Source organism: Prosopis cineraria, unplaced genomic scaffold, assembly GCF_029017545.1.
Source record: "Prosopis cineraria cultivar Desert tree isolate PC_DT_omini unplaced genomic scaffold, ASM2901754v1 PC1211, whole genome shotgun sequence".
Lineage (NCBI taxonomy): Eukaryota > Viridiplantae > Streptophyta > Magnoliopsida > Fabales > Fabaceae > Prosopis > Prosopis cineraria.
Genome location: NW_026556536.1, coordinates 1,790 through 18,675, shown reverse-complemented (window position 1 = coordinate 18,675; position 16,886 = coordinate 1,790). Strand labels below are relative to the sequence as shown.

Here is a 16,886-nt window from a genome sequence, read left to right as displayed (position 1 = left end):
ACATGAATAAACAAGTACACATACAACACTATCAAATTCATGACAAAAAAAAACTCTTGAACCATAAAAGGATTATTTTTCATTTCAGCATCTCTATAGCTCAATTTTGTTCATTCCAAAACTAATCAAATTTGTTATAAAGTAGCAAAAGAAATTAAACTTGAAATCAGAAACCCAAATTTAAAACATGGAAGTTAATCTCAAATATGTTATTGAGATGGATGTCTCTTCTACTTTCAACCTCTTAGTCCGATCATTTCTCCCTATTCCACTTCTTTAGTCTTGCTCTCTCTGTGCCCCTTGCAAGCTTTCAATTCTCTTTACCATTTTTTTAAATCTCTCTTATGCTCTCAAAGCTCAAACCATTCCCCTTTTTCTTAAACTCAAACTCCCCTTTTTATATCTTAGAAGAACATCATACCTGGGTAGTGTGAATCTACAAATTCTGACTTGATTTAACTTCTCCTTCCTCATACGGTGCCAAATTTCATCTGCAGAGCTGATTTTCTTCACACCCATCTATGCCTTCGCCATTTTTGACTAAAACAATGCTTGAGATTACAAGATCAAGAGAAGGCATCCATTTTTAGAGCTTGCATGTGAGGTGGAAAATCATTTTCGCGCTTTATTCCTTGCTATATTCTGCAATCATGACCTCAAATGACTTGGGGCTACCACACCTGGCCTCTTCTCTCTGTGTTACCCTTTCATCGTGATTAAAGAACTAGGGCATTTGAACGACTAAAGGGTTAAACGCTGTGCTTCAGTGTTTAACTTTCAGTCTTTTTTTTAAATTATAACCCTTTTTTAATGATATTTATTATCACTTTTTATATGTCACACTTTTAATTTAAAATAAGAATATCTAGAATGAAGGATCTTATCTTAAATTTAGATTTTTTTTTAACTACCATTTTTAAATTTTAATTTTGAAAAGAAAGATTATCTAAAATAGAAGATCTTTTCTTAATCCTAGATTTTCTTACTTCTTAAAATTTAAAAGAAAATATTTTTTTATTTTTTTCAAACTAATTGTTTTAGCTAATCAAAAGAAATAAAATCCTAGCCAACAAAAGATTATTTAGGGTAAAAATAAAATTAATTCCTATTTAATTAATTTTTTTATCTTTTCATTTTATCTAAATTATTAAAATTTCATTTTTTGGTTAAATTGATTATTATTATTATTATATTTAAAAATGTCTAAACAAAATACAGTGTTGACACTTACATTAACCATAATTGCATGTGTGATAAGGTGAGCTGATCATTATTTAACATCTGCATCAAGTCCTCCCCCTCAACCCTGACATCCACATCCTTTTCCCCAACAACCGCTGCATCCATTAGAAAAATCACTACCTCAAATGTTTCATCATATGCCATTAGAATATACTGTTGCATCCAAGTTAACTACAGTTGAGGCTAAGGCTACAGCTGGGGAACATAAATAATTTAAAAGTAAAAATATAAATAATTTAAAAATATTTAAAAGTAAAAAGTCCATGTTGAAAAATATAAATAATTTAAAAGCAAAAAAACACTTACCTTGGTTGCAATCATATGAACAAGCCTTTTTGGCTAAAGGATAAATGTCTTTTCTGCCTCATTGACAATCTTCACCTCTTCAGTTAGAAGTGGGACAAGAGTATCAGATACTACAACCTCTTTAGCTATCACTTTAACTTGATCATTTTATATTGCCATGTGGTGGATGGTTGGCCCCAAGTTATGGACACTACCACATGCAACTAAACGTCTATCAGGATCCTCCATATACAGCTCACAAGGATAACCTAAGGCAACACTTATAGTGCCCTCTGATGGATGTCTAGCAACGTAAAAACTCCCTTTTATGTTTTAATAAGTTGCAAGAGAATGGGTATGGTGCCTAAATGTATCTTGTCTTGAACTCAAAATATTCATCATCTTCTCTTCCATTTGCTTCATCTTGGCATCTAGCATGGTATCAATAATGCTTTGGCCTCTACCGTCACAGTGGCCAGCATCACCTCCAAATCCTCCTTAGTGATGACCTTTATGCCCACCCCACCCCCAACTCCCCTAATATGGCCAAAATGCTCTTTCTTTCCTATAGCAATAGTCAAGATGTCATTCCTTCTGTCTAGAATAAGGATCCTTCGACTTGCTTGTTTTTAAGTTCATCCTGTAGCACCAAACCACAAATATTAATAATAATTATTTAATTGAAGAAAATAGAATAAGAAATAATAATACTTACAATCTTTTCACCAATTACACGAGCCTTATTGCATGTGTAAAACCCACTCCTTTTTTGTGCCCATACTTTCATCTATCTTTGCAAATGCATCAAAGATGGTAGAGAAAGAAGAGTAGAAGGGTCAGACTTAGCTTTTCCTCCAACCTCTTCCTCTTTTGAGCCATCAAATTTTGGTCATCTTTAGCATACCTAACACGAAACATTATGTGGGGACAATTGTTTCTCTTACCATTCGCTAGTCCACTTGCCCATTTTTCCTGTAAATAAGATCAACATAATAAATGAGTCATAATTAATAGAAATAATAATTAATAATATAATTGAAAGGACTTGAAATAATCCAAAATAAATCAACTTACTAAAGCTTTTGGTGTCATCTGAAGCCTGTAGAATTGTTCCCAAGTATCTTCATCAATAAATAGATACTTAGAACATGGATTAGGACGTGGCTTGCCTTCTTTCACCTCAATGTGCACGTACTGCCGAGCCTATAGTCGTGAATGACCTTTAATGGTCACAACAATTTTTTAATATTGCCCTTCTCAACCCTTCATCATTTGGCACATCATATGTGAGCTACAATACCATATTCAAATAGTTGATAACAAGATATAGTGATAATAGTTAATAAAATGGTAATAACAATGACTTGTTATGATCATATACTAGATAAAGTCTTGAATATAGTTCTTCACTTGCTTTCGTATGTCTGCTTGCTCAAGTATCAAGATGTTGGGCTTATTACGTGCGAGCAGGCCAATAAAGCTAGTATATTTGACTATGTTTAGCCTTATTGGTCTCCAATACTCATCAAATTCAATCAGTATCCTATCCTCACTATCACAATTGAGGGCCAACCCTCTCAACCTCTTGTCACTTTTACCCCTCCTCTGTGAAGACTGCTTGCAACTCTCAATAGCAGGCTCGCTCAAAGTTTCAATAGCAAGCTCGCTCGAAGTCCCAATAGCAGGCTCCCTTAGAGTATCACTCTAATAGGCCGGCTTGAGGATACCATTAGGGTTACCTTGATTAACACTTTGATCCTCTATTTCACACTGTTTAGAAAAATAAAATAATATATTAGTTTAGATTACATAAATAAAACAAATGTCATAAAATAATATTATAACTAATTAACTAACTTGAAGAATATATTTATATTGGAATATTCTCCCATAGCCTTTCATGATAATCATTTCTTACATCATATTCATTGTCAAGCTCATCTTCTACTTTCAATTTAGGTAAACCCCTTAAAAAAGAAGGAGTCTTGGAAAGATCTAAATTTGAACTACCCTTATCATCAATATCAATGACCATTTTTCCTTAGAAAGTAATAGACCAACTTTTATTTACTAGATTGGTTATATAAAACATTTGTTTCACTTGGTCTGTCATAATAAAAGGTTCATCTTTAAAATTTAAAGTGTTAGGATGAACTAATGTAAATCCTAATTGATCAAATTGAATGTCATTATTAATATTAACCTACTTGCATTTGAAAATGAGTACTTTAAATTTAGTATAATCAACCTTTCAGATCTCTTCAACAACCCTATAATAAGGCATAGATGCTAATTTAGGCTTTTTGTCTTTTGTATCGGAGAAGTAGACCCCTTCCGCTACTAATGTAACACCACTATTTTACATAGTACTCTTGTCATTCAAGGACTTTGTGTAGAAGGAATACACATTTATATTATATGCTGTCCAACTAATCATATGATACTTGAGATCTCATGCCAACCAGCTAATTGTATCAGAAACACACTCCTCCTTCTCAACCTTTTGTTTAAAGCAAGCTGCAAAAGTCTTATTATGCTCCCTAATCAATTTCTGCTCAGTCATTTGACTATTTTCTTTCTTTACAAGATCTTGATAAGCAGATTTGTACTCCTAAACTTCATCAATATTATTCAAGATGTACAAGTGAACTTGTTACAATGGATCACAATCTATACTCTTCATTGTAACCCCATGTTTACCCTCATCTTCATCACAAGAGATATTAAGCCTAACATGTTGTACTCTATTCAAGTAATATTGATAAATTTAGCTACTTCCTCATAAACATATTTTTAAATAATGGATGCTTCAGGCTGATGTGGATTCTTCATGTAACATTTTAGGATTTCCATTATCCTTTCAATAGGATACATTCATCGTAAGTAAATAAGGCCATACAATTTTATCTTCCTTACCAAATGAATAATTAGGTATACCATAATATCAAAAAAGGAAGGAAGGAAGAGCTTTTTTAAGTTGGCATAAGATAAGATGTACCTTAATTTCTAGTTCATCTAATTTAATGGAATCAAGGACTTTACTGCATATAACATTAAAAAAGAAACAAAGTCTAGTTATAATGTGCCTCACATCTTCTAAAATGCCCCAAATAACCACTGGAAGTAGTTGTTACATTATAATGTAGCAATCATAAACGTTAAGCCTACCAATTTCAAATATTTCATCGACACAAGCTTCTAAATATTAGGAGAATACCTTGAATATACTTTAATACCATGTAAACACTCACAAAAGTTTCTTTTCTCAACCTTGGACAATGTGTGTTTTGCTAGTGGATAATAAGTCCACTTACCATCCTGCCTTAGATGTAAATCTTCTCATATTTCCATTTCTTCCAAATCTAATCTTGCCTTTACATCATCTTTAGACTTGCCTAATATGTTGAGAAATGTTCCAACAATACTATCACACACATTTTTCTCTACATACATGACATTAATACAATATCTCATATCAAGATGGCGCCAATAGAGAAATTAAAAACAAATTGACCTCTTCTTCCACACATTCCTTTTACTTGTACTCCTCATATTCTTTTCGAAGATAACATTAATACCTTTTACCTTTTCATAAACTTGTGCTCCAGTTAATGGCTCAGGAGCATTTTTGTGCTCTTAACCACCATAAAAAGCTTTCTTTAATCTACGATAGTGATGATCATGTTTAAAAAATCTCCTATGGCCAAGGTAAACCATCTTCCTTCAATATTGAAGTTGATGAAAATGGGTACCTTCTTCACAAATAGGACACGCTTTATGCCCCTCAATACTGTACCTAAATAAGTTTTCATATGTAAGGAAATTATTTATGGTGCAAAACATCATGGCATGCATTTTAAAGACTTCCTTTTGATTTGCATCAAATACCTCCATACCTACCTCCCACAACACTTTTAAGTCTTCAATCAAGGGTTTTAGATAAATATATATATATATATATATATATATGTATATATATTTCATTCCCTAGTTGTTTTGATCCTGAGATTAACATAGAAAGCAGGATGTATTTGCATTTCATGCACAACAAAGGAGATAAATTATAAATCACTAGAAGAATAGGCTATGAACTATAAATGCTACTAAGACTATTATAAGGATTCATGCTATCGGTACTAAGTCTTAGCCTAAGATTTCTTGGGTCATTGCCAAACTCAGGAAATAGTCAATCAATTTTCTTCCATTTGCTTAGATTCGACCGGATGTCAGAGCCTCCCATCATTAATCTCTCATTTAAATGCCATCTCAGATTTCTTACATCCCTTTCATTGGTAAAAAGGTGCTTGAGTCTTAGCACAGTTGGAAGATACCATAACACCTTCATAGGAGCTTTTTTTCTCTTTATACCTTAGTGTCTCACATACTGGACACTTTATATCATCTTTAAACTCTTTTCTATAGATTATGCAATCATTAGGGCATACATATTTTTTTTTATTTCATGCCCAATGGACATAGTATTTTCTTTGCATCATAGTATCAATTTGGTAGCACATTTTTATTTGGAAGCAAGTCCTTAATTAACTCAAATAATTCTATAAAACTCTTGTCACTCTACCTATGTCTTGCTTTCAAAACCATCAATTTCAATCATGTTGATAATAGTTAGTATTTTTCACACCCCGAATGCATCACTGCTCATATTCTCATATGCATGTGATTGCTTAAAAGCCTCTTCTCCAATATCACAAATCATGTCCTCTAATTGATCTACTATATCATCATCACCATCATCAACAAATTTCCATTATTGTGATGTACTGGGCCTCAACCTTTCTACTTCTTCACCATGCCATATTTATGTTGTGTAACTTTTTGGAAAATCCCTCACAAATCAAGTATGTGTATATTTCTACAATATCTAGTCACCTTTCGTTCAAGCAATCTACACAAGGATAATAAAACTTTCCCCTTTACCCTATTATCATACTCTTTGGTATATCATTTAGTATTCATCCAACTTCAATCCATGATTAAATTTCTAAAATGTAATAAAGTTAAAAGATTAATATTGCTCATTTCTAAAATTTTTAGTTTAAGTTGGAAATTTTTATTTCTTTGGTGAACACTGAGCGATATTCTTTGGCCCTTTTCACATAGAAGGGGCCAAATAATAAGTTTTAAAAAAAATTTGATAGAATCTCCCCTCAAAGTTAGACTTTGCAATAATTTTACAAATTAACGTATCACATTCCAACTAATAACAATCCCTAATATAAGCTAACAATCTAAAAAAATTTAACTTACACACATAAGTTAATAAAAATTTCAACAGAGTTATGCCTAAAAATTAAGCTTTTCAATAATTTTATAAAGAAAAACTATACAAAAATTAAATTTGAAAGTCCCAATCTAAAATTCAATCTTATCTAGTAACAATACCCTAAGCATTTCGTCAGCAATAGTCAAGATGATACATAATTTCATCCATAGTTCAAGTATTAATAGTGTTAAACTATGATACTAGTAAAAAAAAAAAGCAACTTAAACTATGATCAAGAGCAAGTTAAAATAAAATTTGTATTCAGCCATCAACCAACCCAAGCAACACCAACAAATTAAATAGTAAAAATGACAAAAAATGAAAAATACCTTAAAGCAGAACAGTAAAGCTTAAAATAGCACACCCATGTGAGGAAGGAGAGAGTCCAGAAATTGCAACAAGTAAAAAATGTAAGTTTAAGCTTCCTACCTAGAAATTATAGCAACCAAGCACGAGAATTAGAACAAAACTTTAAACATTAATTAAAGCAAACGTAGAAATCAAATGGGAGCTTCAGGAATGAGATGAAAGTGATTAAAAACTAAATACCTAATTGTAAACTCGAGGAACTTAAAATCATGAACACAAGCTCCAAGAAGGTGAATGAACCACAAAAACCTAAAACTCAAAAACACCCAAGCGAACCCAGAAGACGAACCCAAACTAAGTGAACGAAACAAACCCCAAACTAGTGACAGAAGGTAAAGAGAGCATTAAACCAATCTCAAAGAAGGTGAACACAAGCGAGGATGATCGATTTAGGGGAGGATAATCTCTAGCATTGGGGAGGAGAAGCTCATAAGTGAATGGCCAAAGAGAATTTTAAATAGAGAGTGAGACAAGCAAGGCCTTACTAAACTAGTTATTTCACAATAACTGATTTACAAAGTAATTAAAAATGTATCTTTTTATTTTATATCACTATTTAAACTGATGTAGATATTAAAAAGAATTTTTTTTCCAAAAAGTATTAAAACTTTCCAATCCAGTTATTGATAAATCTAGTTTAGAAATAATTTAAAATTGAATTTATTTTTTTAAGAAACCCTTTCTAAACTAGTTCAATATATAACTAGTTTAAAAAGTGTTCTTAAGATCAGGTGCTCTTACAACCAATTTAGAAAGGCCTACGAGAAGTTATGTTAATTATGATACTGCCACCGCCTCTATTTTCTAAATTAATTTAGTAGGAATTGGTTTAGAAAGGGGGCGTTGGATAACTAATTTTTCATTAGTATGGGTATGGATTGAACTGGGTAAGATTCACATAGTTAGCATGTCACGAGTATTGGGGACACTGCTTTCATCTAAATTTCTACTCATCCTGACTCACTCACTCTCGATCAACTTTGCGTTGATGTTCTCTTCAAATCCCTCCCCTTTATCCAAAAGTTTTGAGGCAAAACTATAGTAGTCAAGTATTGAGGAGTCACCATGAAATCCCCAAACTCCAAGCATCCATCATCAACAACCTTGTTCTTCTCTTATGTGTCAATCTTCGCCTTATGCTAGCCTAGAGATAAACCATTACATAGTGACTTTAACATTCAAGCGGTTTTTCATGATGACCTCTAAGTTATGGGCATAAAGATGATGGAGATTGTGTCAATAGTTTTGGTTGGTAAGGTGAACAAGACTTAGTGTCGCTTATCAATAAGGTTAAGGCCACTACCGTTAGGCTTTTAGACATTAACAACCAGCTAATGATGGCTTACCTGAGCCCCAAAGCTACTGAATTAAGATTCATTAGGAAGGTTGCTCATGTTGATCCCTTGATTAGATGGCACAGTTTTGCCAGGAACAAGGTCATTAGCATTGAGGATGTTGTCTTTGAAGGTGAACGATTGCGCTGAAGGTGAAGGATGCCATCTATAAGGCAAAGGATTACACTTGAAGGTAGTAAAAATTTCAAAAAGATTGAAAAAAATCTCAAGAAAAATTAATAGAAGATGCCCAGTGCTGTATTTTTATTAGTTCATGATTTATTTTGCACTGCCTTATACTAAACTCTCTTTAAAAAATAGTTCGTGATTAAATTTGCATATTTACTCTTCATTTTTTTAATCAATTGAATTTGTACTTTTAAATAAGTTGAAAAGGAAAAGTTTTATTAAAATAAAGAGAAAGAGAAACAAATAGCAAATGTAGATAAAGTGAAACTTACAAGTAATTTTATATATTACATCACTCTTTTATTCAGAAATTAAAATAGATTTCATGTATTCATGTGAAATTCAAAGTAAGTTGTATAGTAAGATATATATATATATATAGATAGATAGAGAGAGAGAGAGAGACAAATGTTATAGTTATTTTGATATTTTATCAGCTTCATCTGGATGGCATCATCCTCATTAAGCTTAAGCTAAGTAATCATTAGGGGGACTTTTAGTTAAGGATCAGGAAGAGACATAATTATTGGTAGGTCCAAATTCTAAAACTTCAGTTTAGTTCAGCAGAGAAAAGTCAAAATAATTTCAACAATAAAAGACCAAAATACCCTTAACTTATTATGTAGAATCACTAATTATTAATTTTCTTACTTCACTTATTAATTTACCAATATCATTTGTAAATTACATTCATCTGTCAGACAATTAGTAACACTAATTTTTAATTTGCTAACTTTAATTGTTTATTTACTAATATCAATTGTAAATTACAAGACCTATTAGTTATTTACAATTGATATTAGTAAATTACTAGGCATGTCAGTAATTCACAACTAATGTTAGTAAATTAATAAGTAAAGTTAGCAATTTAACAACTGTTGTTAGCAATTTAACTTATTTAAGAGGAAGTTAGTTTAGGGAGAATGACATCGCACAGTGTGAGATTTGGGAGAAATCGTGATTCACAAGTGAGTTAAGCAACCTTAGTCAGGTAGCCCCTCAAGCATGAATGACTAAGGTAGTCTCATCTCATAGATGATTTCAATGTGTTATAGCCCACAGTTTTATATCAAAGGCATAAAGAGGATATAAGACAGATGTAATCATGCATATAGTGATAAAAAAAAGGGCACATAGTTGGATGTATTATTACCCTTGTGATGAAAACATGTGATTAGTGTTGTAGCAATATGAAAATGAGCTATTGTGTTGTCATTTTGTAATTATATTGTCGTAATGATGTAAAATATGAATATGTGCTTGAACATGTTAAATTGACATAGGTATGACAGTGATTGCCACTTGCATTTAGATAAACTGACTTGCATTAATATAAGTTAGATAGACCTTGGTTACTGAGTGGTTGTATTTACTTGTTTCTCTTCAAAATTACAAGAGTTAGCTCATTGAGAGAAGACCGAGGGAAAAACACTGAGGCATAGGATTTTGATCCTAAAATTGTAGATCTCTTTTATTTTGAATATTATGTGTATAATTATTGATTATGTTTCCACCAAGGAGTTTACACGTGCGCTTACTTGCATTATGTGTTGGTTAATATTAAACTATGTATTTTGGGCCCTAAGTTAAGTATATATGTGAATTGTGAAATCTAGAAAGGGTTAAAATACTAATGCAAGTAAAAAATAAGTAAAAATGTGATTAATGTTGAATGATTATGATATTAAGGCTCCCTCTTCTATTTTTGTGATTAGGGGATTGAGCATTAAAAATGTATTATATGTGATGTTTGCTTTTTTTTTTTATTTCTTTCTTATAAACTATATGGTAGTTCTTTCTAAATAACTATTACATATCCTTAAAACTATGTAGTGGTTATTTCAAAAAACTGCTAAAAGAGACTACATAGTTTTTTAACTATAAAAAACTTTTTAAACACACACATTTTATATAACACATAAATTGGCGATGTCATTATCTCTAAACCATTGATCTATTTTATCTAATGGCACATTTACTCTCTCTCTCTCTCTCTCTCTCTCTTCATTATTTCCCACATTTAAATCCATCCCTCACACTTTACCTTCAAGACACTCAACCCTCTCCCTTCCTCCTGTCCTATCTCTCTCTCATGCAACTTCACTCCTCTACTCTATACTCAACCTTCTTTTTACTTAAGCACTCCTCTCACTCTAAACTTTGGGTTTTCATCTTCAATACTCACACAATAAACTCCAGCCATGGTCTTCGGCATGACATACATCTCTTCTCCTCCATTCTATGTGCACCCACAACACCATGCACCATTGTTTAGTTTGTGTGGTACCCGATCTCACCAACATTACTCTCCCTCAACTCTCTCTCATTGTCATCCCTGGTTATATTATTAAATGAAAGGCTATTCCTCCATAGTTGCAACTACGATTTGTAGTTTTTAGTTTCAAGTATGTGGTTTTTCAAATTTGTGTGGTATTGGTTTAAGTTCATCTTCTTTGTGAGGATGCTTCTTTGATTTTTCAAATCTATAGTTTTTATTTTTTATTTTACATTTAAATTGTTAAAAGGAAAATCTTAGCGTTAATTGTTGTTAATTTCAAATCTGGATATTGTTTCTACTACTCTGTCTTTATTTTTTTATTTTTTTACTCCACTTTGTTCAAGAATTTGAAAGGAAAAAAAACAAAAGAAAATATAATGAAGGGCCGCTAAAAATGCAACCCCTATTTTTTTTTCTAAAAAAATGCTTATATATATAGCAGTTATTTTCAAATAATTGCTATATAATTGCCAACTATATAGCTTAAGTGTATTTCCACAAATGGAACTTATTTATAAGTGTTTTTTTTTTTTTGGTTCAGGACTTAAAGGCACTGCTTGGTAGGAAGGAATGGTAAGGTGGGACTAGAATTGGGATCGGATAATCCTACTTTTTCATGTTTAGTATGAAAGAATGAAAAATTTAATCCTAATGCCAATCCCATCTATGTGGGATTGCTTAATACTACCACCACCGATATTGGAAAAATCAATCTTAAGATTGACTATTTTCAGACCGAATTGCCCCCTTCTCTCTCCATTGTCTCCCTCCCTTTGCCTTCTCATCAATTGACATCTCCATCCAGGCTCTTCCCTTTTTCCATCCATTCAAAGCAAGCAACATCGGCCCCTCCTCCATTGATGCTAGTCTCTCCTCCATTGACATCGCGGCTAGACCTAAAGGGATAAGAAGGAGATCGAAGATGAGAGAAGGATGAGAATGATTGATGATGTTATTTGCATAATTTTTCTAAACTCAAGCTACGACCACCTGATCCCACCACTGTCGTTGTCCTCATTGTCATTTGCATCCTTGACATTCTCATAATCTTAGTTCAAACCAAAAGAAGAAAGAAGAGGAGAGGCTGGCGATAAGGTTAAACTAGAAGAGTAACTAGAAGAAGAAAGAAGAAGATGATGATAAAGATGAGTAGTGGAAGGAGCCTCTCTTGCACGGCCATGGTTGTTCATTTTAGGGGAGAGGGAGAGTGTTTGAATGATGAGTTATAGTTACATTTTTTTAAATTTTTTATGGGTATTATAGTATTTTTATAATTTATATTTAATTATAAAATAAAATAACAATAAGTATTCCTTGCAAATATTACTTCATACCAAGTATAATTTTAAAGTTTTATTCCTACTCTCGTTTCTATTACCAATCTCAAATCCAAATTCTCTAAATTGAGGCTTCCTTACCAAGCAGGGCTAAAAAGGTTTGGCATTTTAGGACAAGTGGGTCCTCATGTGTTGTGCCATGTAGTTATGCCCTATCGCATGGCCCTTGCTCGCATATGATCCAATTTGCTTGCAGTCCAAAAATTGAAAATCCATTTATATTTCAAGAAAATAGTGAAGCCCATTTCATTTTTTTTAATTAAATAATGAACCCATATTAGCACAAGAATAACAATATGTAGTTTTTAGGCATGATAATGTGATGTAGTCTTATAGATAAATTATTTATTATAGTTTTTAGAGCTAATAATTTGGGTTCAGATTAACAGGCTAGCCCGAACCCCCTCCCTCAAAAAATGTTATGGTCGGGCTTGACTATATAACCTTTTTTAAAAGAGTATAATACTTTAAGCTCAGCCCACCTGAATTACCAACTCTAAGAGTTTTTGATAACCTATAGTAGTAGATTTCTTAAACTTTGAAAATAATAGATAAATTCAAATTGATAATATAGAAATAATAATCAACATATACACACAAATAAACCATTAAAAACCATTTTCATTATCATGATAAGTGTGGTTCCTCATTCCCATATACAAATACATGATGTATGAGATTTAGTTGATATAAAAGTAATGACTTGGACATGTTTGAATAGTAATCATAGATCATACTCTAATAATTAAGTATTTGGCAAAATAGGAACAATTTCATAAAAACGTAAAGCATACTAATTAAGTATTTAGTTATTTACAAGTGAGAGGAAATGGTATTAGAATAATCACAAGTGTTACTGGCAAAATGACAAGTAAAACCTCATAAAAAGATTAACGCTAAATCAAGGTTTTTTAGACTAAACTACATAAAATCTGCCTGAATTTTGAGACAGTTGCACATGATTTTCCTCACCTTTTAGTGTTTAAAATTAACCTCCCTAATCTTTAATTTTATTTTTCAAAACCCCCTACCCTATGATTAATCAACTAGTATTTTATTAATATAGTTATTGCCATGTCATATTAATGCAATACATATGGCATATGACATGGGAGAAGTATTTTGATTATTTTTATCACAATTTAAGACGTAATAAAATTATAATTTTATTTTTAACACACATGATGATGCTCTCAATTTTCTAGTCAAATAACATTGTTCTCATTATTCACGATCAATACAGTTTAAGAGAACAATTATAATTTTATTATTATTTATCAATTAAAATAGATTTTTATATTAAACAAATTAAAAGAAAAATATCTGAACCCTATTGTTGGTAAGAGTCATATAAATTTTGTTATTTGCTTTATTTTTTTTCAAATTCTTATTTATTTGTAGCTATTTTTTTTCTTTAAATCAAGTTTTTAGTACTTATTCAAACAAAAAATATGTTACTAGTATGTTACAAATGAAATGAGTGCTACTAAGAATGCGAATTTTTTTTTTTTTGCTATTAGTGATTTGTATTGATTTTGTTAAAACAACATGTAAAATATCATAGTTTTCTCATATTAAAGAATAAATTTTTTATTTATATTATTTTTATTAATGATAGTTTTTGCATATTCTTTTAATTTTTTTTAAAATAAGATGATGTTTTAATTGATAAAAATAAAAAAATTATATTTTTTCTCTTCATTTTTGTTACTCATAAATAATGAGAACAATGTTGCTCAACCAACCGAAAAAAGCATTGTCATATATATTAAAAGTAAAAATATAATTTTGCCCATTCATAAATTGTGTTAAAAATAGTAAAAATATTTTTTATATGTCATATATATGTCACTTCTATTGTATTAATTGACATGACAATAACTATATCAATAAAATAATAGTTAATTAATAGTAGTAGTTTTGAAAAACAAAATTAAAAGTTATGAGGTTAATTTTAAATGTTTAAATGTGAGAAGAGATGCAACTATATCAAAGTTTAGGGAGTTTTATGAATTTTCTTTTTTTTTTAGTCATTTTAGTACCAAAACATAATAGAAAGAGTATTGAATTTGGAAAGGTGAACAAATTTTAACTTGACATTAATATAATATTCTTCCTAGATCCTTACTTGTCATTCTTCCAAGTTATATTATTAGACTTTAATATACTTCTAATTCCAACCAAAGATATCTATTGGTTGTATGAGATTATCTAACAGAGTCTTAAATGTAGCCTCACTAGGTGTGGGAATAGGTTGAGCCTCTATTAGAGGTTTATTCTCTGGCTTATTTCAAACCCAACCCAACCTATTTACTAAATAGTTTTAAGTTATATTCAAGTCTTTAATTAAGCCTATTTAAAGCCCAAGTTTTCAAGGCCTAATCCACAAGCCCACCAAATTAACTTATTTATACAAACACATATTATGTAATATATCACACAGACATCAACTTCACAATTTGATTTGTAATCAATCTATTTTTTTTATCTTTAGTTATGTTTTCAATCAGATTGAACTTATGTATTGATTTTAATGTTATTACTTTATTATTGTATTGTATTGTAGTTGGCAAGTCCTTTTAATTATTATATATTGTAATTGATAAATTATATTATATATTAATACTAATAATCCTAAAATATATTTGAGACATTTAAAATTAAAATGCGAGTTTATTTAAAAGGTTTACTTTTAAGTAGGCTTTTAAATAAACTTTCAAACCAAGCCGGTTTTAAGTAAGCTCGCACTAGCATGAAATTTATTTTTACATGAGAATTTTAATATTGGTTAAAAGAAACCTATTGTTGAAAGTGAGGGGGGGACATTTTTTTAATATTATGAGCACCTCATTTTTTTAAAAATTGCTCTCTTCTTGTACACGTAGATCACTCAGTCGATGATATTCATGATCTTTTCTTGCTTGGTAAATGAAATTCCCCTCGATATGATTGTGAAGTCGTCGAGCTCAAATAATTAAAAGTCAAGATTTCATTGTTATTTTAATAAAGAATATATAATTAATATCTTGGGACATAGATCCGTTTTTTGGAGTTGTGAGGCGCATCGTCTGGAAAGCGTCGCATGCATAAGTTGAACGAAGTAGATGCCACGAAACTACACAACATTTTTGCTTTGTCCAACGAAACACTTTCACATGCCTCTCTTGATGAGCACTTGTTAAACTGTTATTTTATATTTTATTTTCGAGGCATTGTATCATTCTAATCAAGCCCAGTACTGATCGAAGAAACATTCATACTTCAACAACAGACATCTCTATCTCCCTTTACTTCTGAAACGGCAAAAGAAAAAGAGAGATCCAGCAAGGAGAAGAGAGTGTAGTAATGCAGAAATGAATGAACAAAAGACTGGTTCATCATAGATTCTCTTTATTATACCGTATATATAACGTACATTGAGCATTCCCTATTGAATACTATTTTCCAACGAAGCCAGAGAGAAAGAAACAAGACTCACATGAAAAAGCCGAAATCGAGAGGAAAATTCAAAAGGACTGACCAAGATCATCACATTATTAGCTCCCTGCAGAGCATATATGGCATGCATACATACACACACACACACACACACACACACATATATATATATGACAGTGTGGCGTGGGGTTTCAATTTTTATGGCCCAGATGGCAGCGGAAGGACATTGAGGTTGGGTATTGGTTGTGACAAGGAGACGAACGAGACGGTGGGACAAGACCCTTTGGGAGCATCACAGAGATCAAAGCAGGCCTAGACTTGATCGGCTTCTTGGTCGTCTTCTTCCTGTGCTTCTTGGCCTTCTTCTTCTTGAAGCGTTCTTGGAAGATGGGATCGCCGTTCTTGAGGTTGAACATTTGGTGATGATGGGTGGGAATGATGGGAACTCTGGAAGGAGGCTCGTTTTGGGTTTGGATTTGCTGGGTCGAGGAAGAAGGTGAAGAAGAAACAGTGTGAGAGGAGAAGATCAGGAAGATGAAGAGAAACATCAACAGGGTTGTGCACAAGCACTTGAGGCTTTGATTCAGATCATCACCCATCATAAGAACCAATAGAAGCGCTAAGTTTTGAGCAACATTTTGCGGAGAAACAGAAATGATGAGGGGATGGTGGGGAATTTCAATGGGTTATCGGTGGCTTTTGAGATTAAGTATGTAATATGTAACTCCTCATGGACGTAGAGCCTAATTAATTCTAATAGTAATAATAATAATAAATAATGGATGTTCACTTTATGGGCTCGTGATGAAATTTTAAGCATGGGTACAAACGTTGTCAACTTGTACTTTTCTTTCTTTTTTTTTTTTTGCCCCCTTTGTTTCTATCATGTGACAACTTTATATCATCCTAATAAGAGGCAAGAGGAAAATATCAACAAACAAAATAAATAAGGATAATTGCATCGACCATCCTCATCTAAGAGGGAAAAAAGGGCTAATTCCATGATTTTAATAATAACGGTTTACCCTTTAACATGATCAAGACTCCAGCTTTTCTATGCACAGTTTTGGAACTGATCATGACCTGAGTATACTCATCCGGTTCTATTTATAGGATAATAACGGTTCTCT

At 31.7% G+C, this 16,886-nt stretch overlaps 1 protein-coding gene across 1 annotated transcript; it reads right to left on the bottom strand.

Annotated features, from left to right (window-relative positions):
• Nucleotides 1–15,753: 15,753 nt before the first annotated feature.
• On the bottom strand, nt 15,754–16,421 carry LOC129299567 (uncharacterized). Its single transcript, XM_054938041.1, has one exon. The coding sequence runs from the start codon at nt 16,356–16,358 to the stop codon at nt 15,948–15,950; it is 411 nt and encodes a 136-aa protein (XP_054794016.1). The 5' UTR covers nt 16,359–16,421; the 3' UTR covers nt 15,754–15,947.
• Nucleotides 16,422–16,886: the final 465 nt, after the last annotated feature.

Excerpts from the sequence above, each read along its gene's own strand:
- LOC129299567 (XM_054938041.1), bottom strand. The coding sequence starts at position 16,358 with ATGATGGGTGATGATCTGAATCAAAGCCTCAAGTGCTTGTGCACAACC.